This window comes from Phascolarctos cinereus, unplaced genomic scaffold, assembly GCF_003287225.1.
Source record: "Phascolarctos cinereus isolate Bilbo 61053 unplaced genomic scaffold, phaCin_HiC Scaffold_4;HRSCAF=312, whole genome shotgun sequence".
Taxonomy (NCBI): Eukaryota; Metazoa; Chordata; class Mammalia; order Diprotodontia; family Phascolarctidae; genus Phascolarctos; species Phascolarctos cinereus.
In genome coordinates this window covers 706968185-706986409 of record NW_027555847.1, presented here as the reverse complement: position 1 = coordinate 706986409, position 18225 = coordinate 706968185, and the positions used below count along the sequence as shown (strand labels likewise).

The following is an 18225-nucleotide window of genomic DNA, read 5'->3' as shown; positions in this document are numbered from 1 at the left end:
TTTAACCTCTTAGTGAGCCAGACACCTCTCAAAGGCTCTAAATGGCAGAATAGATGCAGACCTAAATCAGTCCAAGGAGTTTCCTCTCTGAGGATGCTATGCACCAATGAGATCACAGATCCTGTAACAACAATAACACAAAAGCTCTATAGTCCCCACCTCACAGGGTTGTTATGAGGCTCAGATGTCAAATGGAATGACATAAAGCACTTTTGCTAAGTTAACATTATAATTTATAAAAAAGAGAGTCATAGCGACAACAGGGGAAAAGGGATTGGGTCTCAGGCAGGGCTTAGGGTTATTTGATAGGGGAATCTTGAGAAAAGTTTGTCTTTCCAGACTTTAAGCAGCTCCCTGGCCTTGACATCTCAGGATGTCAGAAATATGGAACAAAAAATGGTGTTGCAGCTAGGTGGCGCAGTCCATAGACTTGGGACAGGAAGACCTGGGTTCCAATCTTGCCTCCTAGCTGGGTCACCGTGAGCAAGGCACCCTCTCAGCTTCAGACTCTTTATCTGTAAAATCGGAATAATAGCACCTATTTCACAGTGGTGTTGTGAGGATCAATGGAGTTAACATATGTAAAAGCATTTTAATGAATGTTAGATATTATTATTGACATCCTCACATAGACAATTAAAGGCCAACTCATGATCTAGTCCAGGGGTGCTTAGCCTTTCAGGATGTGTCAGGGACAATCTGGTGAAGCCTATTAACCCCTTCTCCGCATACTTTTTATATGCACAAAATAAAATACGAAAGATTGAAAAGGAAACCAATTATATTGGAATACAGTTAGGAATTTTTTTTCTTTAAACTAGATCTCCATGTTAAGAGCCCTTGAATTCCAACCCAGCTCTCTTCTTTTCCAGTTGAGGCCCAGAGAGATTAAGACACTTGCCCGAGGTCACAATGAATAAGTGGTGGATTTTGAACCAATCCCTTTCTTTTACAGATGAGGAAACTGAGGCTAAGAGAAAGGAAGTGTCTTGCCCACAGTGCTACAGCTAGTAACTGTCAGTGACAAGAACAAAATCAAACGGTGCAATGGATAGAGCACCGGGCCTGGAGTCAGGAAGACCTGAGTTCCAAATCAGCCTCAGACACTTATTAGTTATGTGACCCTAGGCAAGTCACTTAACCCTGTTTGCCTCAGTTTCCTCATCTGTAAAATGGACTGGAGAAGAAAACAGCAAACCCTCTAGTATCTTTGCCAAGAAAACCCCAAACGGAATAAGAAAAAGTTGGACGTTCCCAGAAAACAACTGAACAACATTGATGAAACATGCTATTCATGGGCTGATAAAGAGGTAAAAGATTCAGAGTGCAGAATCACACATTCTCTCTGTCTCTCTCTCTCTCTCTCTCTCTCTCTCTCTCTCTCTCTCTCTCTCTCTCTCTGTCTCTCTCTCTCTCTCTCTCTGTCTCTCTGTCTCTCTCTCTCTCTCTGTCTCTCTCTCTCTCTCTCAAGCACGCACGCGCGAGCACACACACACACACACACACACACACACACACACACTCCTATTGTTTTAGACTTGGCCAATGTGGAAATTTGTTTTGCTTGATTATACATGTTTGTTACAAGGGAGCTGTTTTTCTTTCATTCTCAATGGAGTGGGGAATGGGAGGGAAAGAGGGCATAGAAAACAAAATAAAATTTAATTCTAAATAAACAGATAAATGAATGAATTGTGTGCACACGCTGAAGCCCAGTATAGTGCTCTGCATGTGGTAGATGCTTTGTAAATGTTTGCTGTTTTTTAATTGCCCATAGGATTCTCTCTTTCTCTCCCCTGCTGCTGCTCCATGGGATTCTAGCCTATCTCACTTGCATCATTCATAGCCTATAGGGAATTTACTCTTGAATTCTGCTAACATCCAGCTCCATATGTGACTTTTATTTGTTCTGGACTTTTATTTTGAATCCTAGGAATGTCAGAGCTGGGAGGGGCGTTAGATAAGAGTAGATCAGAGAGGGGAGAGACCTTGGAGACTTAAAACTGGAACTGGCCCTACCACACCCATTTCTCTTGTTTTATAGAGGAGAAATCTGAGACCTAGAGAAATTATTTTTTCAAGGTCACTCAGCAAGTTAGTCATTACGGGGCTAATCTTCCTATTACAGGTGGAATCAATAGAATCTCCATCATGGCCTTAGAGCCAGAAGGAACATTTAGAGGCGTCTACTCCAACCTCCACATTTTACAGAGGAGGAACTGAAGCCAAGAGAAGTTAAGCCACTCACCCCTTGGTCACTGGGCTACTGTCTGAGGTCTAATTTGAAGGAAGGTCTTCTTGACTTCCAAGTCTGGCTACCTATCTCTGGAGTCACTTACCTGCCTCCAAACAGGTACTGAATAAATATTTGCTGAATGAGTTACACTTCCCAACCACACCCAGGGTGGGCCAAATTCCCTCCCTGGAATATTCACTGGCCAAAATATCCCATCAGGTTTTACTACTGACAGAAATATACAACAAAGACAGGAATATACTTACCTGTTCTACAGGCTCACATTCATTTTCAAGCTAAACCAGAAAGCATCTTGGGAGTATCCCGTAATGCTAAATCCAAATTAGATGATTGTCTGTTACTGAGGGCTTTAATCTCTGACTGGGTACCCAAGACATAAAAACCTAATCTTAGTCTGGGGGAATTCTAGTCTGCTCATTATTTTTTATTAGCCACATGGGGTACCTAGGACAGCCAGGGAGCACAGTGGATAGAACACTAGGCTTGCAATCAGGAAGACTCATCTTCATGGGTTCAAATCCATCCTCAGCCACTTAAGCCTGTTTGCTTCAATTTCCTCATCTGTAAAATGAGCTGGAGAAGGAAATGGCAAAGCACTCCAGTACCTTTGCCAAGAAAACCACAAATGGGGTCATGAAAAGTGAGACGTGACTGAAAAATGACTGGACACATGGGGTGGCTATAACTCAGCCTGTCCTTATCAGGGAGATAAGGACATAGTATCCAGAAGCTGAGATGGCTTGGGCAGCTTTGAGTGTATGAGTTTTTATCAGGGAGCAAGGAGCAACTGAGGTTTGAATTGCTTTAGAGGCAAATGGTTCCCACTACCACTATGCATGCAAATCCTCTCTCACTACAACTCCACCACCAGACCCTCAGTGAGGGGGAGACTAAGCAAAGAACATTTTGTGAATTGTAATGGGAGCCAGAGAAGGCTCTTATGAGCTCTGGTCCTTCTGATTGTTCAGTCGTTTCAATCATGTCTGACTCTTCATGACTACATTTGGGGGTTTTTTGGCAAAGATACTGGAATGGTTTACCATTTCCTTCTCCAGTTCATCTTACAGATGAGGAAACTGAGGCAAGTAGGGTGAAATGACTTTCCCAGGGTCACACAGCTAGTAGGTGTCTGAGGCTGATTTGAACTCACAAAGAGGAGTCTTCTTGACCCCAAGCCCAGTGCTTTATCCACTGTACCACTTAGCTGCCGCAATTCCTCTTCTATCTCCTCCCCTTTTCCTCTTATTTCCCCTATTACGTGAGATAAATTTCCTCTATTACATGAGATAAATTTCCCTTTCTTTTCCTTTCCCCTCCCCACTATATGCTTCCTCTCCTTTTCCATTCTTCTTTTAAGATCATGAAGACATAACAGAACCACTCCTGGGCCTTCTGTCAGATATCATATATACCCAAGTCAAGAGGGCTCCACCCCTTGATGCTACTGGGACACATCCCTGACTGAATGACCAGCATGACTGACCAACATTGAAAGTCAATTCACTATAATTCAGCAAACTCACCAAGAAATTTTAACTGGGATGCAGAATGTACAAGCAGCTAACATCAAAATGGTGGCATAATCATTGTTGAACCAGTGTGGACACCTCTAGCCTGGATTTTATATGATAAATCAATATGGATCAGATTCATACATACTAGCTCCCTGTTTTGGAGCATCATAGCTACTGTTTAAAATTAAAAAACAAAACAAAACAAAAAATAAGCCCTAATGATGATAAGGTTGAGAGTAGATAGATGAATTATTTCCCCACATTAAAATGAATGTAAGCAATTTATCCTTGTTTGGTTTTTTTATCATTGTTCTTTCACATTTACATTTTTATGTATCTTTTGACTCTTGTGTTTGAACTTCACATTTCTCTGTAGCTCTGGTCTTCTCATCAGGAATAACTGGAAGTCTTCTATTTTATTAGGAGTCTATTTTTCCCCTGTAATATTATATTTAATTTTTCTGAATATTTCATTTTCGACTGTAAGCCTTTGCCTTCTGGCATATGCTCTTCCAAGGGTCTGTTGCTTTATAATGATGGCTGTTAAACTGTGTGTAATTTCTGCTGTGGCTCCTCAGTTTTTGAATTCTTTGTTTTGTTTTCTGGAAGCTTGTAATATTTTTTCCTTGACCTGGAACCTCTGAATCTGGGCTACAATGTTCCTAGGAGTTTTCATTTTGTGGTTTCTTTTGGGAAGTGACTGGTAGATTCTGTCTTTTTCTACTTTCCTTTTGGTTCTAAAAGATATGTACAATTTTCTTTAAGATTTCTTAAAATTGAATGTCTAGACTCTTTTTTTTTGGTCGCAGTTTTCAGAAAGCCAGATTCTTAATTTTGTTTTCTCTTCCTATTTTCTAGGTCACCTTTGTTTTGTTTTGTTTGTTAGTTTTTTTTGGGGGGGTTTGTTTTTTTTTGTTGTTTTGGTCATGAGATATCTTACATTTTCTTCTATTTCTTCAGTCTTTTGACTTACAAAAAAAAATCTTTTGTCATCTCATGGAGTCATTGGCTTCTATTTGGGCCATTCTAATTTTCAGGAAATTTGTTGCTTGGGCAAGGTTTTGTACTTCTTGGGCCAAGTTGCAAATTCACTTTTCAGTTCTTTCTTCTATAACTCGTTTCTTTCCGTTTTTTTTTCCTCTAGTGCTCTCATTCCATTTACAAAAACATTTAAAACTCTCTCTCTCTTTTTTTTTAAGAATTGCTTCAGCTCTTCCAAGAATTCTAATTGAACATATGCCCAAGCTGTATTTTTTCTGTGGCTTTGCTTGTAGATGTTTTAGAGTCATTCTCTTTGTGTCTTGAATGTTCCTATCACTACAATTGCTTTTTATAATGATGTTCTTTTTTGTTTGTTTGTTTGCTCATTTTTTCCCCAGCCTATTTGATATTAGATCTGAGCTCTTCACACTTCTGGATGGAAGGTCTGGGCTGGTCCTGTTGCTGCTTTCTTGGGGATATTGAGAGTTGTGTTATTCTAGGGTCTTAGGAACAGCTCTGTCTGGAGACCTACAAGTTGCCAGTGGTTCCCAAAGTGGTCTGATCTAGGACACAGCTTGCCTTCTCTTCTCATCCGAGCTCTGCAAGTTCCTGGTTTTGGCTCTGGGCAGCAAGAGATTGCTGATGAACCATGAGCAAACTGGAAAATTCTCTTGGTTTGGAGTTCCAGAACTCTCGGCTTTCCTTTGGTCTAGAATTTCTACCCTGCTTATTCCTCCACAGGCTTCAGATTAGGCTAGAAACTGGAACCGCGACCCTGCCCTACTCCTGGCATCTGAGCCACACCACTACTCCTTGCTTGTACCCAGGCTAGAAAATATGACCGCTCCCTACCCTAGAATCTCCATTCTGTCCAGGATCTGTGACCTGGAACTGGGTCACAGTGAGCAACAAAGCTGCATCACGGAACTTGTTCCTACACCCTGGACTAACACATCCCCTTGTATGAATTGGGACCTCCCCTTGCCTTTGGACACAGTCCTTGGGCTCTAGAATGTTTTGCTACGTGCTCCTGGGCAGACTTGTTCCTCGGTATCTAGACTTCTTTGACTCTCTATGTCAACCTGGGCTGGGAAAATGACTCATTGTAACCTATTTTGTTAAATATTTCCCAATTACAATCAAAAAAATTTTAACATTCATTAAAAAAATTTTTGCATTCCAAATTCTTTTTCTCCCTCTTGCCCCTCCCCTACCCATCGAAGCCAAGCAAAATATTGATCACGTATGTGAAGTTATGCAAAACATATTTCCATATTAGCCATGTTGCAAAAGAAAACACACACACACACCCCAAAAATAAAGTAAAAAAGAAGTGTGCTTCAATCTGCACCGAAAATTCATCAGTTCTCTCTCTCTGGAGGTGAATGGCATTTTTCATCATGTGTCCTTAGGACTTGTCATGGATCATTGTCTAGATCAGAGTAGCTAAGTCTTTCAAAGTTGGTCATTATTGCAATTGTTACTGTGTACACTGTTCTCCTGGTTTTGCTCTTTTCACTTTTCATAAGTTCACATGAGACTTTGCAGATTTTTCTGAAACCATTCTGCTTGTCATTTCTTATTTAGGGCTGTTCTTCAGTTGTTTCAGTCATGACTGACTCTGTGACCCCATTTAGGGGTTTTCTTGCCAAAGATACTGGAGTGCTTTGCCATTTCATTCTCCAGCTCATTTTACAGATGAGGAAACTGAGGCAAACAAGATTTAGTGACTTGCCCAGGGTCACATAGCTAGTAAATGAGGTCAGATCTGAATTCAGTAAGATGAGTGTTCCTGATTCCAAGCCCAGTGCTCTAACCACTAAACCTCCTAGCTGCCCTTCATTTCTTATAGCACAAGAGTATTCCATCACAGTCATATACCACAACTTGTTCAGTCATTCCCCAATTGATGGACATCCCCTTAATATCCAATTCTTTGCCACTACAAAAAGAGTTGTTACTAATATTTTTGTGCAAATAGCTCCTTTTGCCTTTTCTTTGATCTCTTTGGGATACAGACCTAGAAGTGGTATTGCTGGGTCAAAGGGTGTGCACAATTTTATAACCCTTTGGGAAGAGTTCTTAATCATTCTCCAGAGTGGTTGGATCAGTTCACAACTACACCATTACATTAGTGTCCCAATGTTTCCACATCCCCCTCCAGCATTTGTCATTTTCCTTTTCTGTCATATTAGCCTACCTGATAAGTGGTACCTCAGAGTTTTTTAAATTTGCGTTTCTCTAATCAGTGGTGATTTAGAGCATTTTTTCATATGACTACTGATAGCTTTGATTTCTTCTTCTGAAAACTGCCTGTTCATTTCCTTTGACCATTTATCAATTGGAGAATGGCTTGTTGTTTTTTGTTTGTTTGTTTTTATGAATTTGGCTCAGTGCTTTATGTATTTGAGAAGTAAGGCCTTTGTCAGAGAAACTTGTAAATTTCTTGGATTCCCTAATCAGAATTTGGTCTGGTATACTTTCTAGATCTGTTTGAAGAAATTTGTTTTGGGGGCAGGTGAGTGGATTGGGGAGCTTGTACTAACTGCTACACTATCATTTGGGGGGGTTGGTTTTTTTTTTTTTAGACAATCAGGTTTCAGTGACTTGCCCAGGGTCACACAGCTAGTAAGTGTCAAGTGTTTGGTCTGAAGTTGGATTTGAACTCAGGTCCTCCTGACTTGAGGGCTGGTGCTCTATCCACTGCGCCACCTAGTTGCCTCTTACGCTATCATTTTGGCTCCCTTGGAGGTAAACCATTAAGACCAGATGATTCCTTCCCTCATGGATCTTCTGGTCTAGGCGGAAGGTAAGATACAAATGCAAAAGGTGTTAACCCATAATGTAAAGAGATAACTGCATTAGAGAGTTATGGAATAATGGCTTAGGTGAAGGCTGAGAGGAAAGGTCTTATCCACTTTCAGGAAGGAATGGTGTTTGATCTAGGCTATAAAACTTGAGTGGGACTTTGACAGGGCATTTAGATGGCTCTGTTGATAAGAGTGTTGACTTTCCTTTGAAGACAAGAACTACTTTGATTTTCATCTTTTGTGTCCCCACCTATGTGCCTAGCACAGTGCCTGGCATTTAGTAGGTACCTTATAAAGGTTTGTCAGAGGACTTGAAGTTCCTTAAGGTTTTTGATCAGACAAAGGACATCAGAAAGGGCACCTTGGCTACAGAATTCAGGCTAATTAGAGGTTGGGGTGATAGCACATATTTATTAATTTTTATTTTATTAAGATGTTTTGATTGACTGAAAGACCTCAGAAATCGTCTAGTCCAGGATTTCCTAACTTGTGCATGCCCTGGCTCCTTTTGGCAGCCAGGTGAATCCTAAGACTCCTGCTCAGAATGCTGTTTCAAATGCAAAAAATAAAATACATGGGATTACAAAGGAAACAATGTATACAATTATACTTAAATACAGTTTTCAAAACATCAAAACAAATAAGTTCATAGATGCTAAGTTAAGAATCCCTGAAGTCCAACTCCCTTATTTTACAAGTTGGGAAACCAAGGATCAGAGGCAGGAAACAAACATTTATTAAGCAGCTACTGTGTGCTAGGCACTTTGCAAATATCATCTCATTTGGTTCTCACAACAACCCTGGGAAATAAGGGCCAGTATTATCCCCACTTTAAAGATTAGAAAACTGAGGCAAATAGAGGGTGACTTGCCCAGGGTCATATTACTAGTAAGGGTCTGAGGCTGGGTTTGAACTCAAGTCTTTCTGATTCCAGGCTCAGTGCTCTACCCACTGCACCACTTTCCAGAGGTTTTAAGTAGCAGAGGCTGCCTTCAAATCCAGGTCCTCTGAAGCCAAATATCGGTCTTTCTCTTCTTCACCTTCTTTCCATAAATATTTTATTTGCTTGCTTTTTATTGAAACTATGATTTCATTGATGTAGGAAACTCATTTTTGCCAAGTTTCATACAACTAGTAGGAGGTTAAATTTGAATCCAGGACTTCCTGACTCCAAGGATGACCTATTCACTAAGTCACATTGACCAGCAGGTATTTCATATGTTGAACAGTAGAATCCAGGTGGATGGTGATTACCTCAGAGGAAAGAATTCTGGACTAGAAGGTGGGAAACCTGGGTTTTAGTACTCAATTTTTTTTAAGGCAATTGGGGTCAAGTGGCTTGCCCAGGGTCACACAGCTAGTAAGTGTCAAGTGTTTGGTCTGAGGCTTGGATTTGAACTCAGGTCCTCCTGACTTCAGGGCCGGTGCTCTATACACTGAGCCACCCAGTTGCCCCTGGTACTAAACTCTGACCTTCTCCTCCTCCTTCTCCTCCTCCTCCTCCTTCTTCTCCTTTTTTGCAAACTGGGCCATGTGAGTGCTTCCAGCAGGAACTTCCAATGCTAACATAGATCAGCAAGTGCCAAGCAACATGGCACATAGTAGGCCATTTAATAAATGCCTTTTCGTTCATTCATTAATAATAATAGTGCTTTTTAAGATCTGCAAAGCACTTTACAAAATTATCTCACTTGATTTTCAAAACAACCCTATTATCCTAATTTTACAGTTGAGGAAACTGAGGCAGGCAGAGGTGAAATTACTTGCACAGGGACATAGAGCTAGTGAGTATCTGGTACTGGATTTGAACTTGGGTCTTCCTGACTATAGGTCTGCTTTTAATGGAATGTAGACTCTTTGAGATTAGGGATCCTGCTATTTTTTGTATTTGACTCCTCAGAGCCTAGCACAGAGCCTGGCCCATAGCAGGCACTTAATGTTTTTTGACTGTTTTCATTTTAACAATAATAATAGTTGACATTTATTCAGCTTTAAAGATGCTTTTTAAATATACATTATTTTATTTCATTCTCACAACAACCCAGTGAGGTGAGGTACCATTATCATCCCCATTTTACAAATGAGGAAATTGAGGTTCACAGGTCCAGTGACCCTGACCGCTAGTAAGGGTGACCTTAGGTTCCTCTGTCAAAAGAGGAAGTTGGATTTCATGTAGTCTCTAACGTCCCTCTTGTGAGTCTATGGAAATCAGCCCACCCACCCATCAGACCCAGGGGCTGCTAAAGGGCCTACTCCCTGCCTGGCTCCCTTTCCAGACACTTCTCCAGTCCTCCGTGCCTGGAATATTTTTCATCTTTGGAATGCTTTTTCACCTCTGTCTTTTATTTTCTCTGGCTTCCTTCAAAACTCAGCTCAAAACCCACTTGCTACAGGAGGCCTTTCGGGTCACCCCAACGTTAATGCCCCCCTCTGAAATTACCTTCCATTTCACACTGGATAGATTTTGTTTGTACAGAGTCGTTTGCATGTTTGTCTCCATTGGAATGGGAGTGCCCCAAGGACAGAGACCGTGTTTTTTGACTGTCTTAGTATCCTCAGAGCTTAGGGCAGTGTTTGGCACGTAGGAGGCACTTGATAAATTCTTGTTGACACATGAACTACACTTAAGTCTCGGGCTCCCACAAGAAACAGGAGCTGTCAAGCCGGGGAATCAGCCCAGAGTGGGCAGGCGGGCAAGCTGGCAGGACCTTTTTACTCTGTCTTCCTGGGGCGGATGCGCCCCGGATGCCAGCTTTCCTCGTGGGATCAGAGATCAGCTTGCCCCGGGCGGGGGCGGGGCAGGGCTGCTAGCCGGTAGAGATGAGGGGAGGAGAGAGGAGGGAGGAGGGAAGGTGGGAGCAGAGGCGGGCCGGACGGCTCGGGCCCTCCTCTGCCTTGGCTGACTCGGCACCTAACAGGCCCCGGGCGAGGTTTGTCCGGCTTGGTGCCCGCCTCCCAGGCCGGCCCCCCAGAGCTAAAAGAGGAAGTTGGGATAAGTAGGGCCCCGAGCATCTCTGCGGAGGGAGGCAGGTTAGGCCTGGACTGACCACCCGACAGACAACTGACGGATGGACACACAGAGCATCCAGCCTGCGGCTCTGCTGCACTGTTTGCGTGTGAGTGAGTGAGCGGGAGGGAGCGCGGGACAGGGCGAGGGTGCTAGCCTCCCAGAGCTGGGTGGGGGCGAGCTTCGAGCCTCCCGGCCCCTGGGAAGTCCGACAGCTCCGCCCCCCAGCCCCAGCATCTGGGCAGAGCCCCGGAGCGCGGGCGAAACTCTGTGCCAAGAGCGCCCGGAGCGCTGAGCTTCCCGGGACGGGCCGTTTCCGACCAGCCTGCGGTGTGTCCGCCTGCTCCGCTGGGCGCTGCCCTCTGTGCCCCCGCAGCCCTAGACCTGCTGAAGCTGCTGCTACGGCGCCTAAAGAGATCAGGATGACAGGGGGCAGGGCGCCCACACCTCTCCTCCTCCTCCTCCTCTTCCTCCTCCTCTTCTGTGAGCTGTTGTTCGCGAGCTCCGTCCCGCCAGGTACCCGAGAGTCTGGGAAAGGGAGGAGGGAGGGAGGTGAGTCGGTGGGTGGATAGGCAGGCACGCTTTTTTAGAAGTAGCTCAGCCCTGGCCTAGGCAGGAAGGGCCGAGTTTTCGAAACCCTGGGTAGGGCAAGGCCAGGAAGGACTGAACGGGGCAGAGCAGGGAAGGGGGCTGACCCCCGGCCCCTGCCCCTCTCCCCAGCTTCCTGTCGTCGCTGCGCTTCCAGTAGTTTCTTTCTAGAGCTGCCAGATCTGCAGCCGAAGCCGTCCCGTGGGGATTTGGGGCTCCAGTGTTGCTGGCCCCCTCCTGCCAAAAGCAGGAATTCCGTCCCTTCCCCGCCCCCCCATTCTGCTTTATTTCCGGCGAGTTATATTGACAGCCAGGGGTGTGGGCTCTGTAGGACTGGAAACTGTCCTGGGGCGCTCAGAAGGGACGTGTGTGTGTGTGTGTGTGTGTGTGTGTATGTGTGTGTGTGTGTGTAAATGGGGTTTGGGAACATCCATCGTGAACTCTGCCTTGGTTTTACAAGAATGGGGCAGGGAACTAATTCTTTTTTTCCCACTGACTTGTTATGGTTGTCTGTAAATACATAGACTTCCAGACACGTCCCCATCCCCAGGCTCCTGGCGTATGTACCCTCATGGACAGGATTCTTCAGGAAGTTTTGTTTAATTCCCAGATTCAAATCAGAGCCCAAAGAGACTTTAGAGGTCAATTAGTCCCATCCCTGGGTTTTACAGATGAGAGAATTGAGGCCCAAATGGGTGGGTGACTTGCCCACTGTCAGGAAGGTAGCCAGTGGCAAAGCCCTACCTTCTGGCTCCAACATCAGTTTCCTTTCCCCTAATCTGGAAGTTTTAAAATAGAATATTTTCCCTTTTGGAGATGAAAGTTTTATATGCAAGCCAGAACCAAACCCAACTTTTAATCTTACATAATGCATAGAGAGTCAGCTTCAGGGGTGGTGAGGGGGTCGGAGAGAAAAAAAACAAAACAGTCTTTTCCCACCACTCCATGCCCTCCCCTTCCCAGAATTTTGGAGCCAAAAAGATTTTGGAGGACATCTGTTTATCCTTTGCCAGCCCCAGATTCCCATTCTGTAAAATGGGATGGAAATACTCCTGCTCTGTAAGCCACAGGTGCTCTAGAGAGGGGAGCTTGTCATCTCTTACTTTTCCCAAGCACTCTTGAGTTTTACAGAACACTCTGCTAGGTGACTCTGGGCAAATCACTTCCCCCTGGGCCTCAGTTTCCTCATCTATGAAATGAACCAGACTCAATGTCCTCCAAGTTCTCTTGCAGTTCTCAGTCTGTGATCTTTTGTTTCTCGTATGCTGCTTTCCCCATTTAAAGAGGAAAAAAATGAATGAGAGGATTGTTTCTAATACAAAGTCATACCACTGGCAAGTGTTGGAGCAAAGATTCGAATCCAGGCCTCTTCCGGCTCACTAAGATCACTGTACCAACTGTCTTTTTTTGTTGGTTGGTTTTTTTGTTTTTGGCTAGGCAGTGGGGTTAAATGACTTGCCCAGGGTCACACAGCTAGTAGGTGTTATGTGCCTGAGGTCTGATTTGAACTCAGGTCCTCCTGAATCCCTGGCTGGTGCTGTATCCACTGCGCCACCTAGCTGTCCCCCAATTGTCTTTTTTAAAAATAATAATAATAATTTATTCTTTATTTATCTTTAACATTCATTTAAAAAAAACCTGAGTTCTGAATTCTCTCCCTCCTACCCCTCTCCCACCACTGAGGAGACAAGAGGTGTGATATCACTTATACATATCCAGCTGTCTCCTGATGAAGATGATCATGATCACTCTTGGGGCATTAGGAGGGTAGAGATAAGGAATGGGACCCAGGGGCAGCTAGGTGGCGCAGTGGATAGAGCACCGGCCCTGGATTCAGGAGGACCTGAATTCAAATGTGACCCTAGACACATAAAATCTACTAGCTGTGTGACCCTGGGCAAGTCACTTAACCCCATTGACTAGCAAAAAAAAAACCAACCAAGAATGGAACCCATCAGGCCTGGTCTCAAGTGTTGATAGTGATTCAGAATATTAAATTCAGTTCAACAAGCATTTATTAAGAGCCTACTGCATACACTGAAGGGCAACTAAGTGGTGCAATGGATAGAGCACCAAGCCTGAAATCAGGAAGACTCATCTTCCTGAGTTCAAATCTCAGACACTTATTAGCTGTGTGACCCTGGGCAAGTCACTTAATCCTGTTTGCCTCAGTTTCCTCATCTGTAACATGGTCTGGAGAGGGAAATGTCAAACCACTCCAGTATCTATGCCAAGAAAACCCCAAATAGGGGTACAGAGAGTTGGTCGTGAGCTATTGCGAGCAGACACACATGTGTGTATATATATTATGTAGACAATAAACACATATATGCCCTTTTAATCCTTTAAAGATATATAGATGGGGCAGCTAGTGGCTAGAACACCGGCCCTGGATACAGGAGTACCTGAGTTCAAATCCAGCCTCAGACACATAACACTTACTAGTTGTATGACCCTGGGAAAAGTCATTTAATCCCATTGCCTAATAAAAAAAAAAAATATATATATATATATATTTTATATATTATATATGTATATACACACACATATATTTGTGGTACTTTATATGATACTGTCTTTAAATGCTAGATGCTGTTACTGTTATTACTATTATATCTTGGCTCTGATGTTTACTAGCTGCCCAAGTTTGGGTCTCACTCTCCTCTCGTAAAACTGACAGCAATGTTCGCCCTGCTCCTTCTGTGGAGTCATTTTATGACCAGTGTTGTGCAAGTGGGAGTTGTGTTATTGTCCCAGGCCCTGCCCTCCTTCAACCTCTCCTTCCCTGTCATCTTCTCAGCCAGCAGGATCAAGAGGGGCCGTGTTTCCATTTTGGATGCAAAGTCCTCATCCTGGGACTCTTGCCCAGAATCGCCAGCCTGAGTCTTTCTGGTTTGCAGACAAGTCACAGGGTCGTGACCCTAGAGCTGGACAGTACCTTTGAGGCCATCTAGATGGACTTAGGATGTTAGCACTAAGGCTGCAAGGGCCCTGGAGGCCAACTAGTCAAACTTCCTCTTTACAGAGGAGTAAACTGAGGCACAGAGAAGTTAAATGATTTTTGCCAAGGTTACACGTAAGATCATAGACTTAGAGCCAGAAGGAGCCTCAGAAGCCATCGAGCTCATCCTCCTCATTTGACAAAAGAGGAAAGTGAGGCCCAGGGAGATTAATGACTCCCCCAAGGTCATACAACTAGTGAGCAACAGAGCAGGGATTTGAACTTGGGTCTTCTGACTCCATCCAGTGCAGTTTCTACCACATCACAATCTCTCCCACCCTGGTCACTCCTGCAGATTTCCTCCTGGTTTTAACTCCAACGTGTCCTACCAGTTTAGGAATCCCTCAAAATCACCTGCTAAAGAGTGGAGGGGTTTTCATCTGCTTGGAATTTTTCTACACACCTCTGCCTGTTCCTGAAACATAGTTCTGACCATGTTCCTCTCATCCTCAATAAACTCCAGTGGCTCCCCAGTGCCACTTTGTAGGATAAAATACAAACTCCTCTGGTTGGCATTTGATGCCCTTCACAATCGGGCTCCGGATTGGTTATTACGTCGCTCCCCTCCATGCTGATGCCCGCCCCGGTTGGCTTGCTTCCTGTCCTGCTCACATGATATTCCATCTCTCATTTCCATGTCTCTCATATCTTTGCACAGGCTGTCCCCTCATGCCTGGGGTGCACACCCTCTTCACCTCTACCTCTCTAGAATCCCTCACTCCCTTCAAGTGTCAGCTCAAGGACCGCTTTGTATGTGAAGCTTTTCCCAATGCCCTCCAGCTGCTAACGTTCTCTCTCACCACCAAAATGAAGATGTATTCATTTTATTGTATCTCCTGATAGAATTTAAGCTTCTTGAGGGCAGGGACTGTTACATTTTTATCTTTGGGATCTCAGCATCCAGCTCCCAGTGCCTGATGCGTGATTAGCTGGTTGTTGAATTTCATAATTGAAGAGTGCCAAAATGACATCACTATGTTAGAATCAAGTTACAGGGGGTTGACTCTGGCTGATCAGACCAATGTGAGCTCAGAAGGCTCTACCGCATGTTGGGGGTGCTGATATCTCTAAATTTGCACATCTCATGTTTCTTTTGAGCCATTGCAATTCTGCTTCGCTCATAGAGCGCGGCACCTTCTCTGATGAGGGCACGCCATGCTGGGTGGTCCTGTGCCAGTGTCTCCCATGTCTCACAATCCATTTCAAAGTTCTCCAGAGAAACTTGAGAGTGTCCTTGTATCGCTTCTTCTGACTTCTAAGTGAGTGCTGGCCTTACGTGAGTTTTCCTTAAAATGGTCGTGCCTTTGTTTGGCATTTGAACAACATGGCTAGCCCGTTAGCACTGTGCTCTCTGCAGCAGAGTTTGAAAGCTTAGCAGTTCAGCTGGAGAAAGGACCTCCGTGTCCCACGCTCATTGAGCGATTGGTGGAGAGAGAACCCGCCGCAATGAGACTAGCATTAAACTGTATTGCAAGGCAATTAAAAAAGGCAGGGAATGCTCACATCTGGGCAAGGGATGAGGCCAGGGAATGCTTCATGTGAGTGACATCTAAGGTCAGCCTTAAAGGAAAATAAAGATTCTGAGGGGTGGATTTGAACAGACAGTACAGGCTTGGGGTACAGCTAAAGGCACAGAGGATTCCAAAAATTTAATACTGAATTTGGAGGACAGCTCGTTGTCCAGTTATATTGGAAGGTTGGAAGTATGTGAAATAAGTCCAGAGAGGCTGGTTGAATCCAGCCTATGGAGGGCTTTGAGTATTAGGCTGGGGACTTTGTATTTTATCAAAGAGAAAAGATGATGAGTTAATTAGCACTGTCATTAGCCTGTGGCTGAAACTGCTTGTAATGCTCTAAAGTGGTGAATCTCTCCATTTGCCCCTTTTAAAATTGCTCATTGGATGTGGGGGAGAAGTCACAGCCACGAGGTTATCTCTAAGACTCAGGTATCTCAGAACGGTACTAACTGTCTGGTTTCTCTCCATTGCAGAAACCAAACCTGTATTTGTTGGAGAAGAACTAGACAACGTTACCATACCTTGTAGCAATACCTCGGGCCCTGGGGGCCTGGTGAGCTGGTATAGAAATGAGCCTGAGGCTACCTTCCTCCTTTCTTCCAACACAACCCTCCCATCTGAATCCCGCTACTCCCTGGTGAATGCCAGTTCCCTGCATATCACAGGGCTGGGCCTACATGATGAGGGGAACTACACCTGTCGGGAAGTCCTGAACAAGACCCTGGGAGACCACCTGGAACACAGGGTCCAGCTGCTGGTGGCTAGTAAGTAACATAGATCAATTTCTCTCTAAGACTATGGATGGTTGGTCTCTGTTTGTTTTAAGTTTGAGGCAAGAAAAGTAGAAAAAATAGAGAGAAAGCTGTGAAGTATCATCCCCAGAAGTCATGTTCGCCAGTCTTTGACTAACTGTGTATCTCTATGACCTTGGTGTGGGACACAAAGTGTTTATTTGCATTCAGGAGGTAAAGTCTAAGAGAACGGAAGCTTTGATTATAGCCCTGACCCTGCTGCTACCTGGTTGTGTAACTGCTCTGTGTCACAGTTTCCCAATTTGTAAACTCTTCAGAAGCCTGGCCCTGCTTATCTCATGGGGGCATTATGAGAGCAAATGGCCATTAAAGTGAGAAGAGGCTTAGGTTTGGAGCCAGAAAACCTGGGTTCTGATTCCAGCTCCATCTCTTACTACCAGTGTTACCTTGGGCAGCTTGCTTAAGTTTCCTGGCCTTGGCTTTTTCTTTGGATGATCAGATGGGTAGGACAAGCATATCAGATCCCTGAGGGCAGGGTCTTTATCTCATGGGCCTCTGAAGCTGAAAAACTCCATCGCCTAATGTAGAGGGGATCATTTTTTCAGTTATAGACTGAACCTAAATAGTTTCTGAAGTCTTTTCTAGTTGATACTCTGTGATTGTTCTATATCACTCCCTTTATTTCTACTTTGTCTTGTGGTTGCTGTGGCTAAAATATTCATCACTAGTGGTCGCCAAGCAACTCATGAACCTCTTCTTGCGTAGCTATGCTGGTCCTTGGAACATCTGTCCATCACTTAGACATCTGGGGCTCAGCTTCTTCCTCCTTGGTAAAATGAAGTAATTGGACCAGATGGCTACGAAGGCCTCTGCCAGCTCTAAATCCTATGATTACCACTCCCTCTGCCCAGCTACCCTCTTCCCCTTCCTCAAACCTCCCATTTTGGATAGAAAAAGTTCATTGGTGTTTGGTAAGGAGGCCAGGGGGAGGGCAGAGAAGGAATTTGAAGATTGGGTCTGGAGTATATATATATGTCCGTGTGTACAGGTTGGGACAGGTTTGTGGGTGTGTCTGGGTTATGTGCAGGGACTGGCATAGCAAGCATGGGAGGGCCCCTGGGCAGCAAAGGGGAAAAGGAGGGAAGTATGTTCCAAGTATAAATATGCTCTATATATGCTAACTGCTTATATATGTAGAGAGCAGCTGGGGTCAGCCCACCAGGCATTTCGAAGAGGTCATGGAATCACAGGTTCAGTGTTAGAAGGGCCCTCAGAAGCCAAATAGCCTAATAATAAATTATGAATCCTCTTGACAGTATACCTGAGGCCTCAAGGCCACATGTGGACTTCTAGGTCCTTGGGTTTGGCCTTTTGACTGAGTCTAAGTTTTACAGAACAAATCCTTTTATTAAGGGGATTTGTTCTGTGAAGTTTGGATTCAAAGGGCCCCACCCCTGCCCATCCATTTCTTGAAGACCTCCAGTAAGGGAGAACTCAGCTACCTCCCAAGGAAGCCCATTGTGCTTTGGGATAACTCTCACTTTTAGAACGATTTTCCTTATATCAAATATAAACCCAATTTCCCCTCACTATTCCTTGTTCAACTCTCCAAGGCCAATGTGGCTGTTAAGAACTTTTCTCATTGGGGCAATATGGAGCTAAGAAGGAAAACATTGGATGGGATGAAGAAAAATCTCAGGCCATGGCCAGATGAGGGTGTCTTTTATCCAGGGATGGATTCCTTTATGCCTTGCTAAATTGTCTGAAACTGGAAACGATGGCTCAGTTCTGGGCACCA

The 18225-nt window shown here is 44.3% G+C and overlaps 1 protein-coding gene across 1 annotated transcript in view; it reads left to right on the top strand.

Moving 5' to 3' along the window:
* The first annotated feature begins 10480 nt into the window (after positions 1-10480).
* Positions 10481-18225, top strand: part of VSIG10 (V-set and immunoglobulin domain containing 10) — a 32384-nt gene continuing 24639 nt past the window's right edge. Inside the window, 2 exon segments of the mRNA XM_021007961.2 lie at positions 10481-11085; positions 16149-16439. Of these exon segments, the coding sequence (XP_020863620.1) occupies positions 10992-11085; positions 16149-16439 (385 nt within the window). The 5' untranslated portion in view covers positions 10481-10991.